Below are 23,102 nucleotides of genomic sequence, written 5' to 3'. Positions count from 1 at the left end.
TAGGAGTTGTATACAAGAATGTTCACAGTACTGCCTGGCTGGCATGGCTCAGTGGTTGAGCATTGACCTATGATCCAGAAGATCTCAGGTTCGATTCCCCAGTCAGGGTGCATGCCTGGTTGCCAGCTCGATCCCCAGTAGGGGCTGTGCAGGAGGCAATCAATCAATGACTCTGTCATTGATGTTCCTATCTCTTTCCCTTCCTGTCTCTTAAATCAATAAAAATTTTAAAAATATTTTTTAAAAACATTAAAAAAGAGAATGTTCATAGTACTATAATGGCAAGCCATTGGAAAAGTGAATTTTCATACTATGAAATACCATACAGAAATGAAAAATAGGATAAATTTTAAGTATCAACGTGGATGAAGCTTACAAATAGTCTTGAGCAAAGAGGCTGAAGAATATATGAAGTGATGTCAATGATAATGTTAAAGCTTGCAAAAAGATGGATTATTTAAGGCATATACATACATAGAAATGCTCAAGAAGAATAAACTCAGGATTAGGTAGCTCTTTAGGAAAGGCTTGCAACATGATGGGTGTATGGGTGGCTTCAACTGTATTAATGTGCTGTTTTTTCTTAAACTTGTGGTTACTGCTCATGTTAATTCACACCAGTAATAGGAACTATTTTTTTGAGTGCCTACTCCGTACCTACCATGCATTGCTTTAGAGACTAGTGTAGACACGGAGATAACTTAGAGAACCATGGAGCCTGAGAATGTGAAATATTGTATATCTTTCGGTATATATTAAATATTTCATTATATTTAATGAGAAAAAAATGGGAGTGAAACTTAAATTTTACAGTGCTAAGGTCAGTCTCTTTGGGCAACCACCCCAAAGCAGTAGGAGATGGAAAAGCTTTTTGTCCGAGGCAACTGGCAGATTCTTCCACTTGCTAACTACAAAACAAGAATAATTTGTAAGTTGAGATAGGCAGGAGTGAGTTGCAAGGTTTGTTTTAGATGGAAGGTTCTCTTTAACGCCTCTTACTACCCCCCATTTCATTGCCCTGCAGGGTAGGGGAGTAAGAACTTGGTTTTCAACTATCTGAAGTTACTTCATTAACAGGTGCAGTGAGCACCTACTGCCTGTCATATCTTAAATATTTAACCCACTTTCTGATTGGAAACAGTACATTCGGCTACGAAATGGTTAAAAATTATGGTACCCCCGCCCCTCCATTTCCCAGGCGTCGCCTAAAGGACCCGGGCTAAGGAGGCGTCCAGCTGAGAAGTCCCTCCCTGCGCTTTGGGGGGGTCTGCGCCAGTCCCGCCCCCACGCCAAGAGGGGCGGGGCGAGGAGGTGAGGCCAACCGCGCGCCCTGGAACCTGGGACTAAGGGAGGAAACCTGGCGGGGAGGTTGTAATTGGGCAAGGGCAGATGACGCACCTACTGCGTTTGCGCAAGCCGCTGGACACCCGGGAGCCGCCCTCCTGCCCTCAAAACCAGCCCGGAGCCGCGAGCGCGCTCAGAACTCCACCCTCCGAGTCACCTGTTGGGGCGCCACACCCTCTTCGCCTTGCGCATGCGTATTGCGCGCCGCAGGGGCGTGGAGTCACGTGTGAGGGCCCGAGCAGTCTCCGTGGGGGAGCTTCCGGTCGCGGCTGCCGAGGCCGCCCGGTGGCCACGGGAGTCCCGGGCGGTGCCGGGCGAGAGTAGGCCGGGTTGTTCCGGATTCGCCGCGAGGTATGCCGCGTACCCGCTCCCCGGCGGGGGAGGTCGAGTCAGCTGGGGCGGGGCAGGGAGGCGTCCTGCCGCGAGGAATGGGGTCCCCCGGCTTCGCCTCTTCTGAGCACTCGGCTGTTCTCCTCTCTTGCTGAGCCCGGGCCAGGGTCTAGCGCGGATGCCCCCATCCTGGTGCCCTCCGCCCCGCATACTTGGCGTGTCTGATTGACCTCGTCTGAATTTCCCTGAGCCCGCTCAGTGCCCGGCCCGCCATTCAGCCAAGCCACTGAAATCTGACTCCTGAAGTCACCCTGAGCGCCCCCTCCCGTGCGCCCACGTCCAGTTAACCTCGGAGCCCTGTTGATTTGCCCCTAACTCTCGGCTCCAACCCGTTCTCGCCACCGCCACGCCCCTGCAGCGCGCCCCTTTTGCCGGGACCGTTGCAACGGGGGACGGCTTGCAGCCTCCGCCCTCCCTGCTGCCTCCTTCCCTTCTGCAGGAAGACGGATGTTTCTGAATCGCCGACCTGATCTGTCACGTCCATTGCCTTTAGGATAACGCCCAAATCCCTTTAAGGTTTAAAGGTGTTTTTATATTGGCCCTTGCGCACATCTTCAGCTTCCCTTGTACCATTTCCTGCCTCACACTTTATGCTCAGTAATCCCAGGTCTTCAGTTTCCTTGTGCAGGTCAAACTCTTTCTCACCTCAGAATTATCAAGTTGTTCCCTCTGTTTGGAATCTTTTTTCCCAACTTCTACATGACTCAGCACAGGCATCATTTTCTCCAAGAAGCCTTTTCTCGGTTCTGAATAAGGGGCCGCACCTGGAGCAGCTCCTATTGTTTTTGTCATTTTTGAGACTATCTCCACTATGTAAATGTTCTTTGAGGGCTGAGAACACGTCAGTTTCATTCGTGCTCTCCCAGTGCACAGTACAGGGTCTGACACATAGTAGGTCCTAAGAGTGATTGTGAGATCTCTGAATCAGTGCTTAGTCAGGTTTCTCTAGAGCAGAACTGTCCAGAAATTTTTGTGATGAGAATGTTCGGTATTTTTGCTGGCCAATGGCAGCCAATAACTGAGGAACTGAATTTTTAATTTAAATGAATTTAAATGTAAATAGCCACATATGGCTACTGTATTTGACAGCACAGCTTTAGAGCCTTCCTGAATCCTACCCCGCCTTGTACCCACCCACCCCTTGCCTAGAGTTACTCCCCTGAATTGGTGTTCCTACGCTCCTCCCCACTCAGCCTCTTGGGTTTAAACCAGATTTGTCAGTTCAGTAACTTTTTATTGTGTGTCCACACTCCCCACTTAAGCTCATTAACAGGTGGTTCTCATCCCTTCTATCTCCCATGTTGCAGTGCTATACTTCCAATGTTCATATTTCATCCTGTGGTCTTAAGTATTGCCTATTTTCTCTGAATTGAGAGTTTACCAGCCACACCTTACCAAGGTAGCACCTTTGGGAAAGGGACTTGTATGGCTGCTCCAGTCTGAGTCTCTTGCATGTATCTAGGCTGCCAAGATGCCAGGGCCAAGACCTCGGAAGGGCCCTCAGGCCAGTGGTCAGGGTGTGGCAGCTGCCAAGCAGGTATGTATATAGCTTTCTTCATCCCTGAGCCAGGGTGGGGGTTCCTAAACAGTGTGGGCAAACTGGGCCACCTGTATAATATCCGCATTAGTCCAGAGACTTGGAGCAGTGCTTCCTGGAGTTGGCAGAGCCCTTAGAGACACTGACGGGCCCCTTCCACACACACACGCACGCACGCACGCACGCACGCGCCAGAGATGAGCCTGAGCTCTCCTGTATTTCAGCCTAGGAACCCTCCTGCCATGGCCACCTGCATATGAGTGATCTGGAGGATTCAGGAACCACCAAAGTTTAGGGTGTGCTGATGGGGCCTCAGCACTCTCATGAGTTTCTCAGGGCCACAACTCTGCTGCCAGCCATGGATGCCAGGGCTTGAGGGCTCACTCCACTGGGAGAACTTTGTAGCCTTAGGGGGTCTGTTCTCTAAGCTTCCCTGTTTATTTATTCTGGGCTCAAGTACTTAGACTTCTTCGTTCATTTTTATTGTCTTAAAAGAGGCAGGTACGGGAGGTGCTGGGATAAAGGGTCAAGTCACATGACCTTATTTTAAATTCTAGCTCTGCCACTTAGCAAAGTTGTCTCAGTATCATCTGAACATGGAGATATAAATAGGACCTACCTTTAGAGTAGTCAGATTCATAGGGACAGAAAGTAGAATGTGGCTGGGGAGTTGGTGTTTAATGGGTACAGAGTTTGTTTTGCAAGATGAAAATAGTTCTGGAAATGAATGGTGATAGTAGCACAACAGTGTGATGTACTTAATGCCACTGAACTGTACACTTAACAATGGTTAAGATGATAATTTTCATGTTATGTGTGTCTTATAATTAAAAAAAAATAGGACCTACCCCACAGGATTGTGCGAATTAACTAAGGTAATCATGTAGAGTGCTAAGTAAGTACAGTGCTATTATCATTGTGAGTAATAGTGGTGGTGGTGTAGTCTTACTGGGTTCTTTATAGAGTTACCAGGGAGTGTCCTAAAGAGTAGTATTGCAGGCCTCAGTTTCCCTTTCTGCACATTGGGCTCAGACAGTGAAGGAGCCACTGACCTTTAGGAGACTGGCTCTGGGCTACACCCTCTGCCCCATTGTGTGGTTCCTAAGAAACCACCTCTGCTCTCAGCTGGGGCTCTTTGTGGAGTTCAGCCCTGAGGACATGCTGCTGGGGATGGAGGAGACTGAAGATGATGAAGACCTGGAGGCTGAGCTGCTGGCCCTCACTGGGGAAGCAGGGACCACAGGCAGGAAACCAGCACCCAAGGGACAGGGTAAGTTTTTGGTGCTGAGATCAGATGGGCTCAGACAGGTGGTGAAGAGGCCCTTTCCTCACAGCTGTAGCATCTAGCCAAATCACCTGGTCCTTCTGATATCCACGTGCCTTCTGCAGCACTCCCACCAAGAGGCCCTCTTGCCCTTCTCACACACCTGTGTGATGGGGCGCTCACTCCTTCCCTGGACTGCCCCTTCTTCATTGTGGACAATCAGCAGTCTGATTCTCTGACTGCCTCGGGTCTCTATCCTTAGCCCTGGCCAGGGCCTGGTATAAAGTATGGGCTCTGCACCAACTGAATTGGGCATTAATATGTCCAATGAATGAATAAGTGAATTCTTCCTCCCTAGCCTGGAAGATGACAGAGACCTGAAGTCTGGGAGGGTCAGGGGATCTCAGTTTTCCTCTCTTCTGACCAGAAACCCGCAGAGAGAACCTCCCCGCAATCCCATGTACCCCTGAGCTGAGGATAGCAGGAGAACCACTATCCTCAGCTCAGGGTTCTCCATTTTCTCTGATTCCAAACCCCTGAGGTTAGACAAGCCTGGGTTTGAATTGTGGCTCTGCTACTTAATAGGATTGCAATATTAGGAAAATCAATATTGGTAGTTCTCAATGTACTCATAAAGTGGGGATAATATGTATGACCTATCTTTCAGAATTGTTGCGAAGCTCAACTGGATGTTAAAAGTCTTTACATAGGTGAAAGGTGTAGTTAGGAGGGAAGGATGAATATGTCTATGAAGAACTATAGCAAAAATGCTGAGAAGGGAGCAGCTTGCTGCCTTTTAGAGGTTCCAGGAATGTTTCCCTTCTGAGGGTCTTTTGAGCTGAATCATAAAGGAAGAGCAGGAGTTTTCCAGGTGGGACTTTGACTGTGAAAGGGCAGGATTTCTACCTGGGTGTAGAAACGTACAGTGCATTGAAGGCTCTCCTTTACTCTTCATGGGCCTTTTCTGAGGCCCTGGCCCTCTGTGTTTCCCCAGCCCCCTTACCCATGGCCCACATCGAGAAGTTGGCTGCGGACTGTATGCGGGATGAGGAGGAGGAGGAGGAGGAAGAAGGGCTGGAGGAGGATACAGACCTGCTGGTGCGTCTGCCAGGCTGGTGTCTGCGGGCTCTGGTCAGACCTGCAGAGGCGGCCTGGGGGTTGTCCGTGTGCTCTGATGTTGTGAGACTGTCCGGCCTGTCTTGGGTCTGTTTCCTGACTATACAGTGTGAGACTAGTTTTCTTTGATACCTGGTCTGCACTTTATACTTGGGGATTCTCAGATATGTGGTCTTCACTGTTTTCAAGGCTGTCTTTAGTCTGATTAAAGCAGTGTTTTGGGAAAGGAGACTTTCAGGAAGTGACTGACATTGGGAAGTACTGCCGGGAAAGAGGGTTCTTTATTTTCAGGTCCTATCATGGGTATGGCCATGAGGCTCCCAAGCTTCTGGAACTTGTGTCTCCCCAGACTGAGCTGCAAGAGGTCCTGGGTGCAGATGAGGAAGCTGGATCCCTGGATGGCGATGAGACAGCCATCCCGGGTAGCTCTGAGGAGAAGGGACAGAAGAACATTGAACCTCCAGTGCAGACAGCTCTTCTGACAGCCTCAGCTCCAGCAGTTCAGGTAGGTTGTGAAGGGATCCCGTGTGCCTTTGATACCCCAGCGTGCCCCTATGTAACGTGCATTAGTGTGGCTTGCATAGGAAGGCAGCAGTAATCCTTTCCAGGGCCCTCCTCCAACAGTGCAGCTGCTTAAGCAGTGACTGAGCACGAAAAACTCTTTGGTGCCTGGCTGGCCTCAAAGGCCTCTCTGTTCTCTCAGACCACCCCCTACAGCCATCCACAGATTGTCTGGGCCTCTGTGTTTGCCTCTCATATGGCCTCTGGCCTCTCCAATAAGTCTTTGCCTTCTCCTTGAGGCTTTTAGGCTCGTCCTTCTCCTTGAGTCCAAGAGCTCCTTTTTCTGGGGCAGCTTCCGTGCAGGGAGGGAGCAGCTAGGGCCTAGCTGGCCCTGGAGTGGCCAGGCCCTGAACTGGAGTATCTACAGGCTGGAGGGCCTCAGGGGCTACAGGCTCTGCTGGAAGATCGGATCCACAATTACCGGGAGGCTGTGGCCAGCGCCAAGGAGGCAGGTGAAGCAGCCAAAACCAGGCGCTGTGAGCGTGGTCTAAAGGTAGGTTAGGCCCAGCTAGGGAGGAGTGGGGCTGAGGGCAGCAGGGGCCTCCCCACTGGCCTTGTGGAGGTGGAGGATCTCTGGCCTGTCTTTAAGCAGGGCCCAGTCCAAGAGGGCCAACTGGGTTTCTGGTTCTCTCCCTTAGACCCTAGAGTCCCAGCTGGCTGCTGTGAGGAAAGGCAGGAAGATCAATGAGGATGAGATCCCACCTCCAGTGGCCTTGGGCAAGAAGTCCCTGGCCCCCCAGGAAACAACCAACAGAAGCCCTAAAGCAGATCCCCCTGCTCCCGCCACCATGTTGCCAGGTATCTGGAGATGCAAAAATCCTGTTCTAGTTCCCAGGTCAGGGCCTATGGTCTGCTTCCCCATCCTCACACTGACCATTGCCATTAGTCACAGCTTTCCTGTTGGCACTGGGAACCCAAGGCGTACACCTTCCTCTTTGACCCTGATGCTCCCTCTCGGGCTTTTTGTTTCTCCATAGATAACCCTTCCCAGCCTGAGACAAGCCTCTTGGGCAGCCCTGGCATTTCTGCCCTGCCTGATTCAGACCCAGACCCAGACCCACGGGCCTTGTTGTTGGCCCGACAGAGAGAGTACAAAGTGGCTGCCCTGAATGCCAAGCGGGCTGGAGATCTCGACCGTGCCCGAGATCTCATGAGGATTGGGAAGGTATGACATATGTGTTGAGGGTAGTGGCCTGCTCAAGGTCACACAGCTAGACGGCTTGAGTGAGACTGGCCTGAGGGGGAGTTTTTTTACCCCAGGCTTTGGGGGACTCCATGGCTTATGCCTACACCTGCACCTGCTTTTCTTACTCTGCAGAGATTTGGTGCCGTCCTGGATGCCTTGGAGAAGGGGCAGCCTGTGGACCTGAGTGCCATGCCCCCGGCACCTGAGGGTCAGTATGGGGATGGTAGAGGGAACTTGCTCAGGCTGGGACTGTCTAGGCACCCCCACCTACACTTCTGCTTTGGGTCCCCCAGACCTGAAGCCCCTCCCACAGGCTTCTAAGGCCCTCACAGCACCCGCAGTTGTACCCCCAGGAGTGGAGCAAGTGTACCCAGTGATGGCCCCTGACACCCCGGCAACTCCAGGTAGGGCGGGATGGTGGGACTATGGAGTGGGGACCTAGGAAGAGGTAGGCAGAGCTGATGCTATTTCCTTCCTCCTCTCAAGTGGTCCATACTGAGCCTCAGACGGTGTTGGACGCCCTGCAGCAGAGGCTGAATAAGTACCGAGAGGCAGGCATCCAGGCCCGGGGCAGTGGGGATGAGCGAAAGGCCAGGATGCATGAGCGCATTGCCAAGGTGGGTCCGCAGCCATGAAACCCCCTGCATGTGTCAGCCACTCTCTGGCTGGCTGCTCTCTGGCTGGCTGTCCCTGCACTAGCCCTGGTCGTTGAGTTTCCATCTATCTCAAGCTCTGGGTGCCTCAGGGTCTCTTTTTCCTCCTGGGGCTGCTTTCAGTCTTCCTCTCCATCTCTCCCTGTGTGGAGCCTGTAGACTGCTGCCCATAATAGGCCGCTCTCTCCCTTCCCTTCTAGCAATATCAAGATGCCATTCGAGCACACCGAGCAGGACGCAGAGTTGATTTTGCTGAGTTGCCTGTTCCTCCAGGTGAGTGGTGCTTGGCGGAGGGTCATTATGAAGTCTCGGGAGCTCCAGTGGCGCAATCGGTTAGCACGTGGTCCTTATATGAAGTCTCGGAGTGGGGGGGGGGGGGGGGGGGGAATGATTCCTCAGGTAGCTGTCTCTGTGGGAGCCACCCCAGCCCTGCCCAGGAAGACCCAACCAAGACCCCCAGCAGCCCAGTGTTTCCCTGAGGCCACCCTTCCCCTCACTTAGCTCTCCCCCCCACAGGATTCCCCCCCATCCCTGGTCTGGAGCCCATCACAGGCACTGAGGAGGATGCAGTGGCAGCTACTTTAGCAGCTGCCCAGAAACTGGTCTCTGAGGAAGCAGCCCCAGCAGAGGAAGATGAGGATGAGGTTTGGCTGAGGGCCCAAGACTCCAGGTGTTGGGGGGCAGGTGAAGGGTAAACCTAGCCCTGTTGTCCATACTAACAAGCCCAGCGAAGTGGCTATTCTTTCTTCCATGTTACAGAGAAAAAGCTTGGCCAAGGACACCCCTATAGGTGTTATCAGGATTAGATTCAAATCAAGGTCTTTCTGACTCCAGAGCCCATGTTCTGTCCCCAGTACCCTGCTGTTGGGAAGGTTAGCTCAGAGCTTCTGAAGTTCGCTAGGACCCACAAGGTGAGGCCATTCATCTCAGTTCACACAGCAAGTTAGTGCAGTGTTAGGAAGAGAGTTCAAGTCTGGGGGCTGCCTCAGCCAGGTGGGGAACAGATCCCCTGTGACATCCTCCTGGGCACCTGCAGGATGAGTCTCCAGCCCAGGCCCCAGTATCTAAGAAGCCTCTGGTATCTTCCTCCCGGCCCCTGCCTGAGCCCAAGGCCTCGAGTTCTAAGGAGTCATTGAGTCCCTCTGGTGAGTTGGGGAGAAGAGGGACAGAGGGGCTGAAGCCTCTAGTGAGGGCCAGGCATGGCTCTAACCAGTGTCACTCTCCCTTCAGTGCGGGAGCAGCTGGCACTGCTAGAGGCACGCAAACTGCAGTACCAACGGGCAGCGCTGCAGGCCAAGCGTGGCCAGGACCTGGAACAGGCCAAAGCTCATCTGCGGCTGGCCAAATGCCTCGAGGCTCAGATCCTCCAGGTCCGAGCCGGCCAACCTGTGGACTTCTCTAAGGTGAGGCCTTGTGGCTGGGGAGGAGGACTTCTCAGGCAGAAGAGGCGGGTGGCAGGCTTCACAGCAGGGCTGTGAACAAGGCAGCTGCTTGGATGCCACTGTCCATTGCCATCAGTCATACCTTCCCTGAGATGTCCTCAGGCCAACCTGAGAGGTAGGACTTGGATAGGATGTGGTGACTGCTTGAAAGGAGCCTTTTGTTTATGCCTCTCTCTACCCCATGGCCCCAAGAGAGACTGGGAAAGCCAGGTGGGCTGCCTGTGGTCAGATGACAAGGCTGGGCAAGGCCTGTGGGAGGCAGAGTGTTGCGGCAGCCTGGGGTAGAACGGGAGGCAATGAGTTCCCATCACTGGTGGTCAGAAGTTGGAGAAACACTCAGTTTGGATTCCTGCATTTGTTAGGCTTAGTAAGGGGATAATCTGACTCTTGGGGTCCCTGAGGGGCCTTGTGACCTTGGCAGGTGCCTTCACCTTTGATGGATGAAGAGGGTGACTTCATCCTCATTCACCATGAAGACCTGCGCCTCTCCCAGAAGGCAGAGGAGGTGTACTCCCAGCTACAGAAAATGCTTCTGGAGCAACATGAGGTCAGTTGACTGCTTGTCTCTCCTCCCTTCAGTGCCCACAGCCTCCCTGTGGGGAAAGGCATGGGGTTCAGACCAGATAGGCCTGGTTTCAAATTCTAGCTCTTCCACTTACTGGCTGTTGGACCTTGTGCAAGACACTTCCCCTCTCTGAACCACATTTTCATCTGTAAAATGGGATGATTAATATCCCAGGGTGGTTATGAAGTTCAAACAACAGACTGGAGGGGAAAGTACTTCGAAGATCAGAGGAAATGTTAGGAGACACAGATACATATATGTATATAGAAGAATGTATACATATATGTACATTTGCATGTATCAATCTGAACTGCCAGCAAGTCTGCTTTCTCAAGTGATGTTTCTATTAAGGTTTGAAGGAAGAATAGGAGTTTGCTAAGTGAATTTTGGGGAATGGCTATCAGGAAAGAAAAAAGCAAAAACTTACGAGACTTGGAAACTGATCTTGTGGAGGGCGGGGTATGTGTTGGGGAAGGAGAGGGGAAGACTATAGGAGAAGGTTGGAGCTTTCAGAAGTCAGGCCTCCAAAGCCAACCTAGACCCACTCTGTGCCTCTGTTTTCAGAAGTGTCTGCTGTTCTCCAAGCAGTTCATGCACCAGGGCAATGTGGCCGAGACTACTCGGTAAATGCAGGGCTGGGGCACGTGGGGTAGGGAGCAGAAAATGAGCTGTCGTGCTGATATATGCACCTGTCCATCAGGTTTGAGAAGCTTGCTCAGGACCGCAAGAAGCAGCTTGAGATCCTGCAGCTGGCCCAGGCCCAGGGCCTTGACCCTCCTAGCCACCACTTTAAGTTGAAGACATTCCAGACTGTGAGGTACCAAAGCCCGAAGGAGACAATGGCTCCATGCAGGGATGAGCCAAGAGGCTGGGAGCCAACGCTGGGGACTTAGGCCCCTTTAGTAAGAATTCCCAGGCTTGGTGCTGCCTTAGGCACTGGGCCAAGCTCTTTGTACCTGCTGCTCCTAGCCCAGACAAGCTCTGCCTCCCTGTGCCCACTCTATTCCTGAGCACCACCTGGCAGGCAGGCAGTCCCCAGAAGAGAGGCCCTTTCCCACTGCACGCCTTCACTTTGGGCTTTCTCCTTGCTTCCTGGCTATAGGATCTTCTCAGAACTCAACAGCACAGAAATGCATCTGATCATTGTCCGGGGAATGAACCTTCCAGCCCCTCCAGGTAGCCCTAGGACCACCCCTACTCCAGGACGCTCTTGCCTAGACACACTACCCCCAGCCAGCGGAGAAAGACTGGTTCCACTCCACCTCAGGTGCTGGGCCCCTGACTACACCCTCTGACCCCCATTTCTCCTTTATAGGGGTGACCCCTGATGACTTGGATGCTTTTGTGCGGTTTGAGTTCCACTACCCTAACTCGGTGAGGTTCAGGTAGAGGTAGGATCCTCTGAACCCCATCTTCTGTTCAGGACCCTGTGCTCAATTTCTCCTGTCCCTGGGAGGTCTGGCTATAGGGAGGGGTTTGAAGATCCTTAGCCTATTGGTGTAAGTGTCCCTTCCCTCAACACCGACTGAGCCCAGAGTTCTGGGTCCTATGGACTTGTTTTTTCAAGCTGTCCCGACTTCTCCCTTCTTACTGCTTTAGGACCAGGCTCAAAAAAGCAAAACAGCTGTGGTGAAGAACACAAACTCTCCAGGTAAGGGCTATTTTCTCTTCCCTCATTCTCTGATTGTGTGCGCAGCACTTGTGTTTCCAGACCTGTTATCTTACTTGGTACTCAACTTGGGAGATAAAGGCAGGTATTATTACCACTCCTCTCGTAGCTGGGGAAACTGAGGCTTGGAGAGGTTAAAGGGACTTGCCTATGGCCTCCAAACAAAAGGGTGGTGGAAATGGAACTTGAATCCAGGAATCCTGACTCAAACTCCACATCCCTCCTACTTCAGTAAATCTGACAAGTATACAAGAACTGTCCAAGTGGACTTCCAAGGCCAGGACCTACAGGCTCTACCACCTTTGGTGGTAGTCTCTCTCAATTGCAGGCAGAATGATCCAGAGAGGAGGCGAGCCCCTAGGCCTGTTACCACCTCCTCAGGAAATTCTTGGGAGCCAAGCCCCTTCTCACACTCTTGCAGAATTTGATCAACTCTTCAAACTAAACATCAACCGAAACCACCGGGGCTTCAGGAGGGTGATCCAAAGCAAAGGAATCAAGTTTGAAATCTTCCACAAAGGGTGAGTCCCCTGTCAGTCACACTGCCAAGGTAGGCTGGGAGGAAGGAAAGGCTTCTGTTGCTGCTGCCCTTGCTATAGTTTTCTTGTGCTGGGCTCAGCCAATTCATCCCCACTGTCCCTGCCCAGTCCAATCCTCTTATTGACCCTTGGCTCCCCAGATCCTTCTTCAGAAGTGACAAGCTGGTCGGCACAGCCCACCTGAAACTGGAACGGCTGGAGAATGAGTGTGAGATCAGAGAGATTTTGGAGGTAGGACCCAGAGATTGTGGAGGTAGGGTGGGCAAACCAGAGGACTTGGCCAGTGAAAAGCCAATATTCATTGAACATCGGTTCCTATTATAGGATTTTGTGCTCATTAAAAATACCTGTAAGTATGCTGTACAGTAGGTGCTATTTCCATTTTGCAAATGAAGAGATTCAGAGGATCTGACAAATTTTTTTAGTATCACCCATTTGGAAAGTAGGTATATTCTTTTCACAATACTCTGGGCCACTCAAGTTTCCAGGGATGGTGGTTATAAGGCCCTTGAGGGGTCGGATCATTGCTATCAACTTGGCACACATAAACCCCTAGGTTTGGGGGCGGAACAGAGTTATGGTTGGGGCAATTTTCTGGCAGTTTGATGAAATGGAACAAGCTCTGGACATAAAGTTAAAAAGATATTATAAAATCAGAGACCTACCAAAATGAAGCTAGTTTGTGTTAAGGAATTGGCCCCAAACAGCTCCTTAAGCTTCCATGAACTCATCAGATTTCGTAGGCAGTGACTTTAAAAGCTTTTTAACAAGTAAGGAAACTAAGGTCCAAAGAGGAGAAGGGTATGTTCTTGGCAGAGTGTGGCCCAGACCCTTGCTAATGCCTTCGTTAAGTGGGGCTTTTCCCACTATGGTGCATCTACCTCCCTCCCTTTCTTGGGGAGTTATTAAGTGTGGCCTGTTGATGGTTAGACTTCTCAAGCTCACAGCACTCACTACTTTGCACTCTAGCTGTCCCCCCTCTGCCCAGGAGGGAAGAACATGTGGGTAGAAAGAAACCCCTGGCCTGGGTTCTAGTCATGGCCTTGCCTCACTGGCTGTGTAATATAACATCCACTCTCTGGGCCATCTATGAAGTGAGGGTCTGAGCTTAGTGGTCTTCAGGTTGCACCTTTAAGCCAGAGCATTTCTTCCAGGAGTTGTCATGGGGAAACTGAGTGAGAGGAACTCTTTTAAGTTTCTTGTAAGATCTCAAACTGCCACTACCACCACCAGGGTTGTAGAGACTCCTATGTTGATACTGCAGGATGTTTTAGCTCCTCATTCCTTACCTGTGAGCATAGGGAGCTACCTCCATCAGTTACCATCTCCCTCTCTGCGGTTCTCACTCACAGGTCCTGGATGGAAGGAAGCCCACTGGGGGCAAGCTGGAGGTGAAGGTGAGGCTGCGGGAGCCTTTGAGTGGCCAGGACATACAGATGGTCACCGAGAACTGGCTGGTCCTGGAGCCTAGGGGCCTATGAGGTGGGCAGCTCTCTGGGCCCTCAGAACCTCTGCCCAGGACCCACAGGGACACTTCTAGTACTCAACTCATATCTGGGGAGAAAGCCTAAGAATGTCTCAGCTGTGAGGATGATCAAGAGGCAAAACTGTTGGGTAGGGCTTGGGCTGAGTTTCTTAGGATCCTCAGGAGAGCCTGGGAGGGATGTTAAACCTTCCCAGGTCTACTTGTTTTCAGGAAATCCTTTCTAAACTCTATTTGTATATTTACTGCAGTTTAGACTTACTTCCTACTTTCTACGCTTTGTACCTGTGCTTCAGTCAACGTTGGGAGAGGAGTCAGGCCAGCGGCATGTGCACAAGCATACTTTCCCAGCTTGGCTGCCTACAGAAGCCTTTGTATTTAAGGGAGACAGATGCTGCTACAAAAACACCAAAGACCTGTTAAATACGTGCATTACCGACCACGGCCCTGGTCTCCTGTTGCTGGCCCTTTCCCAGGCCTCCACACCAAAGCAGGCTGGATTCCAGTAGGCGGCCTCCGCTTCCCTCTGGGCAAAAGCAAGGATAGCCTCATTGCTCTGTGCCATGGAGTCTTGCAGCCCCTTCACCCATGTAGAAACTGCAGCTTACCCCAGCCACTAGTTGCAACATTTCTGAATGTGCCTTTAAAAGATGCAACTGTAAAGGATGGGAGAACTTGAGAGTGATCGGAAACCCGCCTGCTTAGGGTGGGGCAGGTTCCGTGACTCATATGTCAGTGGCAACCTGTGCTGTACAACTTGGTTTACCCCCTCTCTGCCTGTGCCTTGTTTCCTGACAGCTGCTGCACTAGCCTCCCTGCTCCCCAAGCTCTCAGTGGAGAAAGGAAGTTACGTTCTGGACTGTGGTGGGAAGCAGGAAAAACTGTATCTTGGGTTTGGTCCATGCACCTAACACAAAAAGACTGATAACTGGAGGGGGGAAAACCCTAAAATTTATGTAACATTTTATTTAAGAAACTAGGTCTAATTCACTTACTGGGGTTTTGTACCCTACACGCAGAGTAAACATCAAAGTCCTAAACAAAAGTCTGGTCACTTTTAAAAAGCCAGAGTAGCAGTAACATTTTACAAAAACTGCTACAGTGGCTTCCTCTTTTGAGAGAGGGCACAGGAAGACTTTCCTCCTTACCTGATCACCTAAGGAAATCTTAGTTGTCCCCAAGAAATTCTCCTTTGGACTTATTTTTCTGAATGGATGAAGACAGAGGGATTAATAGTTGCAATAGATTTAATATTCAAAACTGCAGTGTTCTACATTTCTTAGAAATAAACTTTTAATAGCCCATTTCCCCCTCCCCCCTTTTTAAGCAGTAGCTTAAGTTCAACAAAGCATTCCTCAAGGTCATTTTTAAAGGCTCTAAGTGAAGCAAATACATTCAGCTTACTGATCACTACAGCACTGTATAAGCACAGCTCAGGGATTCAGGGGTTGTTCTTGTGTCTTTTTCTGGGATAGGGCTGGACCGTGCTTCCCTGCCCTTAGTAGCAGATCTTTTAGTGGGTAACATCAGGAAGGACAGACACGCGACTTTTTCCAAAGAGCTTTCTGGGCAGTCTTACCCATCAGAGTAAACTACAAAAATTTCCACAGATGTGAGATTTAACACTTTGTAGTTACAACTATCTGTCAAGCGATAATCTAGAATGAAAAGTAGGGTTTTAGCCTTCATGAGGTGACCTAGAGCAAAGAAGGGTGGCCAGTAGGGTTTCTGACCCAACCTAACCTTTCCCTCAGGGTTTGCACCCCAACCAGTGCTTACTAAGAGGGCTAGGACAGCTGTAGTTAGCCTCAAAGGTCCCAACCAGCCCTAGAATTTCTAACCTCAGGCCTGTGCTGGAAATGCCCTGTTCCAATTTGATAAGAAGTATTCTGAGGCTCACAGATTTCCCTTCGCAACCTGTTCAATTCTAGTCTCCTTCACTGCTCTTTGCTTTCTGAAAAACAGGACCTCCAGGCTGAGGGAGGCAAGACAAAGCCACCCACTGGACTTGGAGACTGAGGTTCTGAAAGGGCCTTTGTTGTAACCAAGGCATGCAGGAGTTGCTCGTAGTAGGAGGAGCCTGCCCAGTCTCATCTTGTCCTAAGATTGGTCCAAATATAACTAAACTGGATATTAGTTCCTTGCGCAGTTGAGAACCTACCACGACCCAACTTATTTTTAAATTTTAAATTCTTTCTTTAATCTAGTGCAAGGCACACTTTCTTCTGAATTAGTGAACTGAATAAAATATGGAAGAAATTTTTCTTAGGAAGTCTTGCTCTTAGAACTTTAACATTATTTTCCTTCCTTATACCACCATTCTGAAACCTGCATTGTTGAAAGCTTGTTTTCCAAATCTTGTGGGTAGTTCTAAAAGATCCTGCCCCTTAAATAGGCAGCTCCTTTTAGGATGAAACTGGGGAGCTGAAACTGGTGGAGTCAGGGAGCTTACACCTGGTCCAGCTCCATGACAGATGGACTCTTCCCTCTATGGGCTTCAGCTTCCCAAACTTAGAATAGGCATTGTCATTCCTGCTCCACTCTAGCCTTTCAGGCTACATACACAATTCCTAAAATTCCCATTCCCATTAAAATTATTTTAGCATTACTATTAAAATAGAACAAACGGTAGAAACAGGTGTTCAGAAAATTGCTCATTATCTGAAATGCACTAAATGCATAATTATTCCCCAAATGACTAGTTATGACAGAACTAAATTTAGTTGGAAATGTTGGGCCTACCAGCATTTGGAAACCACTGGATAAGGGAAGATAGTTGAGGGGAACTTATACAAGGCAAAATCCCATATTTCTAGAGTCCAATAGGTGCTCAGAAAGTGTTAAAAAATAAATGGAGAAACACATTGTCTAGGATTTGGTAGGAATTCAATAATTTTTAAAAATTTGATGTTACCATAATGGCAATTCTATTCCTCTTCAGCTTATAAGGATCTCTACCTTCCAATCTTTATTTACATTCTAGAAAAATTTGACTTACTTAGAAATGTGACATTTCAGCCCTCTACTTTATAACTCTTAAAATATACAGTATATAAAAACAAAGATAAAATGGGGAAGGGGGAGTAAACTAACCTTCGCTATTTTATGTCCTGTTCCATAAGATATTTTACTACACACAAGACATTTTATGCAACTGAGAATGGACCCAACTCTGCAGGGCCACAGTATGTCCTCAGTGGGAGAATTTAAAAGCTTGCATGGTTCCATAAAAAAAATATGTGTAATTGCAAGGAGCATTTAGCTGAATAAGAGGAAAGATAAATTTCTATTAGGAAAAAATAGAACCAGCATCTGTAGAAGCTCCAAACTTCCAAGGTATATTTAGACCAAAATGGATGTTATATCCAAAAATCCCTGTCCCTATTAACAAATGTTCCTATCAGGTTTTGGAGGGATGTGTGTGGTCCCAGGGTTCAGTGCACGCTGGTATTCTTTGAACATCTACTCTTTTCCCTTAGAAGCCCTGAGTATCTCTGAGTCTGTGGCAAAGGTCACAATCACAGTTCTCTGCAGCCACCACCAGCAAAACCTATGGAGAGACAGATGTAGCATGTGGATTCCCCACCACCACCACGATGGAGAAGGGATAAATGTAGGCAGAGACATTTCAAATTGAAGGCCAGGCCTTTGGGCCTGTTTGGAAAATGGCTGCTGCCCTAAACATAGCTTCACAGCCTTTAATTGCCAAGTGCTAATCCCAGCTCTAACCAGGGGAAGCAGCCTCCCACTGTCCCAGGCCTGCATTACCTTCCAGAGGAGTCTTAGAACTGTGCTTGTATGCAGAGGGTCCATCTGCTGCTTGGCCTGGGCTTTCAGAAGATGCCAGTGACAAGGGAGTGAATTACCCTAGAACCATGTTTTCTAAACTTTGGGTTTTGAAACCCATTAGGTCTATGACCAAAATAAAATTTTAATGAAAAAGGAAATACTCATAGTACATCACATATATCATGGATAAACCAAATCTTGGTTTCTAATACCACTAAAAGAGCCATGGCTGATTCCAAGGCTGGGGCAGGGTGAGCACTAGATGAGCCTGAGACATGCTGTAGGCCAGAAAACAAAGTGTTCCAAAAAATGGTAGGAGCCCAGCCAGCATGGCTCAGCAGTTGAGCATCGATCTATGATCTAGGAAATCATGGTTCTATTCCTGATCAGGGCACATACCCAGGTTGTGGGCTCAATCCCCAGTAGGGGGCATGCAGGAAGCAGTTGACCAGTGACTCTCATCATTGATGTTTCTATCTCCCTCTCCTTCCTCTCTCTGAAATCAATAGACATTTTTTAGACATTTTTAAAAAAATGATAGGAGCTACCCTGAAGGGGTGCTCTCTGGCCAAAGCTGAGGCCACATGAGTACCCAAATAATGAGTCAGAACCATTCAAAAAGTAACCCACAATTCCACAATGAAAATGAATTGAATGAATGAATATGAAAGGAAAAGCTTTTGCATATAGGTGACCAAGTGCAACTGGTACAGGTGGAGGGAGTGCTAGAATTGAAAAATCTTCCTGTAGCCATCATAGTAAAAGATCAATTCAGATAAGAAACATCAGTAGCTACTAGTCTAAGGGGAAATTTTGATGAGTAAGGTATTTGCATGATCTGAAAGTGTCTGTACACATTGCTTATTCATTCCAAGGGGGGAAAATACTGGAGAAATTAGACACTGAACAGGTGATCAAAATTTACCATCATCAAAGTGACCCCAGAGGCGATTCCTTAAAAAGGACACACCACCACTTACGTAGGATTCTGGCCAAGAATGCATAAACTAATTCTAATTATGAAAAGACACCAAATTCTAAAACTGAGGTGAGGGAACTATACTCACCAAAAATATGGAGGACATAAAAGATAAAGGTGGGTCAGGAAAGCTATCTGCCACGTCTGATCCTAGGCTAGAAGCTTTACTGGAAGGGAAATGCCATAAGGATATTACTGGACAGGTGCTAGGGTAAAGTAGCTGATGCATCTGTCAAATGGGCTGAAGTCGCAAACTGTCCTCTGTAACGTAAGAGACTGTCCTTAATTTTAGGAAATAAGCATTAAAATATTTAGGGGTAAAGGGCTATTAGCTATGCAACTTACTCTCAAATATCTACGTTTTTTATGGAGAGACTGATGAAGCAAATAAGGCAAAATGTTAATACATGAACAACAGGTGAATCTAGGTAAAGCATACATGGGGGGGGTTTTGTATTTGCAACTTTCTTGGAAGTTTAAATTATTTCTCAATAAAAATTTTTAAAAAATACTTCCAGTGTATATTATAACTAAAAATGCCTTGGATGTACTGTCAGCTTTCACAGAAAGGCCCAATTCAATACCTGCCATTCATTGGGGCAGATCTTGAGCAATCTTCAACTCAGCTTTGCTATCCAAGTCACCTCATTTACACTGAGTCGCCCTTCCTGGGCCAGAAGAGGGATAATCCGTTGGGTAATCTGGTAAAAACAAATAAAAATCTAAGTGTGACTTCTACTTGAAGTCACTTGTGATGTAAATGGGACAAGATAGTGATATTATTCTCCTCTTTATATCAATTCTGTACAAAGAGTACAAGACTGATGCTTAATTTTTTATTTCCCCTCTGCCCTCCCACCCCACCCCTGATGATGGTTGTACCCATTTGAGCATTTCTGAGCAGAAGACCATAAGTAAGTCTTAAAACAGGAGCAGAATTCTTGTCCAAACAGTAACAAGGGGATTTAGCTGCAAAGATAGCATAACTGGTGCAGTAACAGAAGCTGCCCAGATCATCTTATGGACAATGCATAGAAGACTTTAAATTATGGAACATCTTTCCCCCCAACCACCCTTTCCCACCCAAACCCATCCCCCCCCCCAATAGTGTTAACAAAAGCTTAATCTTCCAGTTCTAAAGTGCAAATGACTTGAATATGACTGCTGTAGCAACATGTCTGAACAGAAAAAAAAATGAAGTCCTCTGTCTATGCGATGTTTTCCAGAATATAAAAGATGAGTTCCATGACGATGGGGCCCTCACTGAGCTGGCAGGCCCCTCCATGGATCACCGGCACCAAAGCGCTGTCCAGATCGTTCATGTACTGCGAGGGAAGGGGCTGGCCATTGCTCCCTGCTTGATAGCCAACCTACACCACAGAGAGAAGGGATGACAGGTTACTGGATAGAGAAGATCCCCAGAGGGCTGAGGGCCAAGGAGGCTGAACAGGAAAGGAGATGTGCTTCCTGGCGATGGGCTAGACACACAGCAGTTAACATAAATTTCTCTTCCCTGAATTGTTATTTATCCTGTCATTTATTCATCCTGACCCTAACACTTGGTAGCCATGAGACCTTGGGCAAGACACTTAACCTATTAAGGTCTTAGTTCCCCAAGAAGGGGATGGGGTGATATGGAGAAGTATGGAATGTCAAAACCTAAACCTATGGTTACTCCCTAACAGCAGGAACTGAACACTTGTTCTGCCAACCATCCGTCCACACACCATTTTCTGAGCACCTACTAAAACGGATTCAAAGATGAATATAAGGGCCCCCTGCCCTCAAGAGGCCCACTCATCAGCAGAAAAATTGTTTTTTTTTTTGTTTTATGTGAAGTAATTCTCTCCAGCCATATTATCAGTACTATTTAAGAAAGGACCATGATACCTCATTTGTATTACTCTATGCTTAGTATAGCATGGGGAAAGGCCTTAAGTAGAAAACACTTGTCGATGACCAGTCAGGAAATGGAGCCAAATACATGACCTCTCACATTTTCCCTGATAATGACACAACTGCATCAAAGCAGGAACACTGGGACATATCACAAGGATCCAAAATCCAAAAGAAATGTACAGGCATACTTCATTCTAGTGCGCTACACTTTACTGTGTTTTGTAGATGAGTTTTTTACAATTGAAGGATCGTGGCAACCCTGCATCAAGCAAGTCTATCAAGCACCATTTTTCCAACAGCATTTGCTTACTTTGTGTCTCTGTGTCCCATTTTGGTAGTTCTAGAAATATTTCAACTTTATTATATTTGATCTGGGATCAGTGATCTTTGATGTTGCTATTGTAATTGTTTTGGGGTGCCACGACACAAACTGTGCCCACATAAGACTGTGAATTTGACCGATAAATGTGTGTTCTGCTACAATGGCTGGCCATTACCCTATCTCTCTTCCTCTCCTCGGGCCTCTCTAGCCCCTGAGACACAACAATATTCAAATTAGGCCAATTAATAACCCTACAATGGCCTCTAAATGTTCCAGTCAAGGGAAGAGTCACACATCTCTTACTTTAAATCAAAAGCTGGAAATGAATTAGCTTAGTGAAGAAAGCACGTCCAAAGCTCCCATAAGCCAAAAGCTAGGCCTCTTGTACCACAAAGACAAGTTGTGAATGCAAATGAAAAGTTCTTGAAGGAAATTAAAAGTGCTACACCAGTGAACACAAATGATAAAGTGAAACAGCCTTACTGCTGATATGGAGAAAGTTTTAGTGGTCTGAATAGAAGATCACACCAGCCACAACATTCACTTAAGCCAAAGTCTAATCCAGAGCAAGGCCCCAACTCTTCAATTCTATGAAGACTGAGAGAGGTGAGAAAGCAGCAGAAAGAAGTTGGAAGCTAACAGAGGTTGGTTTACGAGGTCTAAGGAAAGAAGCTATCTCCATAACCAAATGCAAGGTGAAGCAGCAAGTGCTGATGCAAATTATCCAGAACATCTAGCTAAGCTAACTAGTGAAGGTGGCTACACTAAATAACGTATTTCAGTGTTGACAAAATAGCCTTATATTGGAAGAACATACCATCTAGGGCTGTCACAGCTAGAGAGAAAGTCAATACCTGGCTTCAAAGGAAATACCTGGCTGACTGTTGTGTTAGGGGACAACGCAGCTGATGACTTTGTTGAAGCCAATGCTCATTTACCATTTGGAAAATCCTAGGGCCCTTAGAATTAAGCTAAATCTACTTTGCCTATGTTCTATAAATGGAACGACAAAGCCTGGAAAACAGTACATCTGTTTACAACATGGTTTACTGAATATTTTAAACCCACTGTCTAGACCTACTGCTCAGAAAGATTCCTTTCAAAGTATTACTGCTCATTGACAATGTACCTGGTCACCCAAGAGCTCTGATGGAGATGTACAATAAGATTAATGTTTCCATGCCTTCTAACATCCATTCTGCAGTCTATGGATCAAGAAGTAATTTAGACTTTCAAGTCTTACTTTTTAAGAAATAAATTTTATAAGGCTCTATCTGCCATAGGTAAAAAAAGATTGATGGATCTGGACAAAGGAAACTGAAAACCTTCTGGAAAGGATTCACCATTTTAGGTGCCATTAAGAACATTCATGATTTATGGAAAGAGGTCAAAATAACAACATTAATAGGAGTTTGGGAAAAGTTGATTCCAACCCTCATGGATGACTTTGAGGAGTCCAGTGCAGGAAGTAACCACAGATATGGAAATAGCAAGAGACCTAGAATTCGAAGTGGTGCCTGAAGATGTGACTGAATTGCTGCAATCTCATGATAAAACTTCAGTGGATGAGGAGTTGCTTCTTATGGATGAGCAAAGAAAGTGGTTTCTTGAGATGGAATCTACTCCTGGAAGATTTTTGCAATGGCAAAGGATTTAGAATATTACACAAACTTAGTTGATGAAGCAGTGACAGGATTTTAAGATTGACTCCAATTTTGAAAGAAGTTCTGTGGGTAAAATGCAATCGAACAGCATTACACATTACAGAGAAATCGTTTGTGAAAGGAAGTCAATAGATGCATCAAACTATGTTGTTGTCTTATTTTAAGAAATTGCCACATCCACCGATCTTCAGCAACCCTCACCCTGATCAGTCAGCAGCCATCAACACTGAGCCAAAACCCTCCCCCAGCAAAAAGATTATGACTTGCTGAAGGCTCAGATGAAGGCCAGAGTGTTTTAGCAATCAAGCATTTTTAAAGTAAGGTATGCACATTGTTGTTTAGACATAATGCTATTGCACACTTAACAGACTACAGGATAGTGTAAGTGTAACTTTTATATGCACTGGGAAACAAAAAATCCTGTGACTTGATTTACTGCAATATTCACTTATTACAGTGGTCTGGAGTGGAACCCACAATATATCCGAGGTATGCCTATAGAGAGATCAGAGTGCCTGGCCACAGGAGAGAGGCAGTGGGACAAGAAATTGGGGAGGGGGCGGGGGAGGCACATGAAGAATGGATTTTTACTACTAACAGCATACAAAAACTCTGAGTAAGACAGGGAGAGAAGCCTGACCATAGGAGACACGAGCTGACAGGAAAATTAATGGGGAAATAGCTCAAGTCCTATCTACTA

At 47.7% G+C, this 23,102-nt stretch overlaps 2 protein-coding genes across 5 annotated transcripts in view; one reads left to right on the top strand and one right to left on the bottom strand.

The window, feature by feature from the left end:
• The first annotated feature begins 2,151 nt into the window (after window positions 1-2,151).
• Window positions 2,152-14,056, top strand: CC2D1B (coiled-coil and C2 domain containing 1B). Of its 3 annotated transcripts, XM_016210859.2 has the most exons (24): window positions 2,152-3,271; window positions 4,397-4,541; window positions 5,530-5,633; window positions 6,001-6,156; window positions 6,580-6,705; window positions 6,851-7,010; window positions 7,190-7,377; window positions 7,531-7,606; window positions 7,692-7,802; window positions 7,885-8,015; window positions 8,252-8,324; window positions 8,568-8,695; window positions 9,088-9,196; window positions 9,282-9,454; window positions 9,915-10,040; window positions 10,623-10,681; window positions 10,759-10,875; window positions 11,161-11,234; window positions 11,374-11,432; window positions 11,658-11,709; window positions 12,149-12,248; window positions 12,407-12,497; window positions 13,619-13,748; window positions 14,001-14,056. In XM_016210859.2, exons 1-23 carry the CDS (start codon window positions 3,206-3,208, stop codon window positions 13,745-13,747), a joined length of 2,553 nt encoding a protein of 850 aa, XP_016066345.2. In that variant the 5' UTR covers window positions 2,152-3,205; the 3' UTR covers window position 13,748; window positions 14,001-14,056. The 3 variants fall into 3 exon arrangements, 2 of the variants coding, with proteins under 2 accessions (XP_016066345.2, XP_016066343.2); XM_016210857.2 differs by lacking the exon at window positions 14,001-14,056 and having other exon boundaries at window positions 13,619-13,920; XR_015715037.1 differs by lacking the exons at window positions 12,149-12,248; window positions 12,407-12,497; window positions 13,619-13,748; window positions 14,001-14,056 and adding an exon at window positions 12,040-12,085 and having other exon boundaries at window positions 11,374-11,709.
• A 922-nt stretch (window positions 14,057-14,978) lies between these two features.
• Window positions 14,979-23,102, bottom strand: part of ZFYVE9 (zinc finger FYVE-type containing 9) — a 91,360-nt gene continuing 83,236 nt past the window's right edge. For both annotated transcript variants that reach the window (XM_087820432.1, XM_087820431.1), the window contains one exon: window positions 14,979-19,887. In XM_087820432.1, coding sequence (XP_087676558.1) covers window positions 19,726-19,887 — 162 coding nt within the window. In that variant the 3' untranslated portion in view covers window positions 14,979-19,725. The remainder of the gene's footprint in view (window positions 19,888-23,102) is intronic.

The sequence above is a fragment of the Miniopterus natalensis genome, chromosome 9, assembly GCF_054644295.1.
Source record: "Miniopterus natalensis isolate mMinNat1 chromosome 9, mMinNat1.hap1, whole genome shotgun sequence".
Lineage (NCBI taxonomy): Eukaryota > Metazoa > Chordata > Mammalia > Chiroptera > Miniopteridae > Miniopterus > Miniopterus natalensis.
Note: the sequence above shows the minus strand (reverse complement) of the source record. Positions and strands in the feature narration are given on the sequence as shown.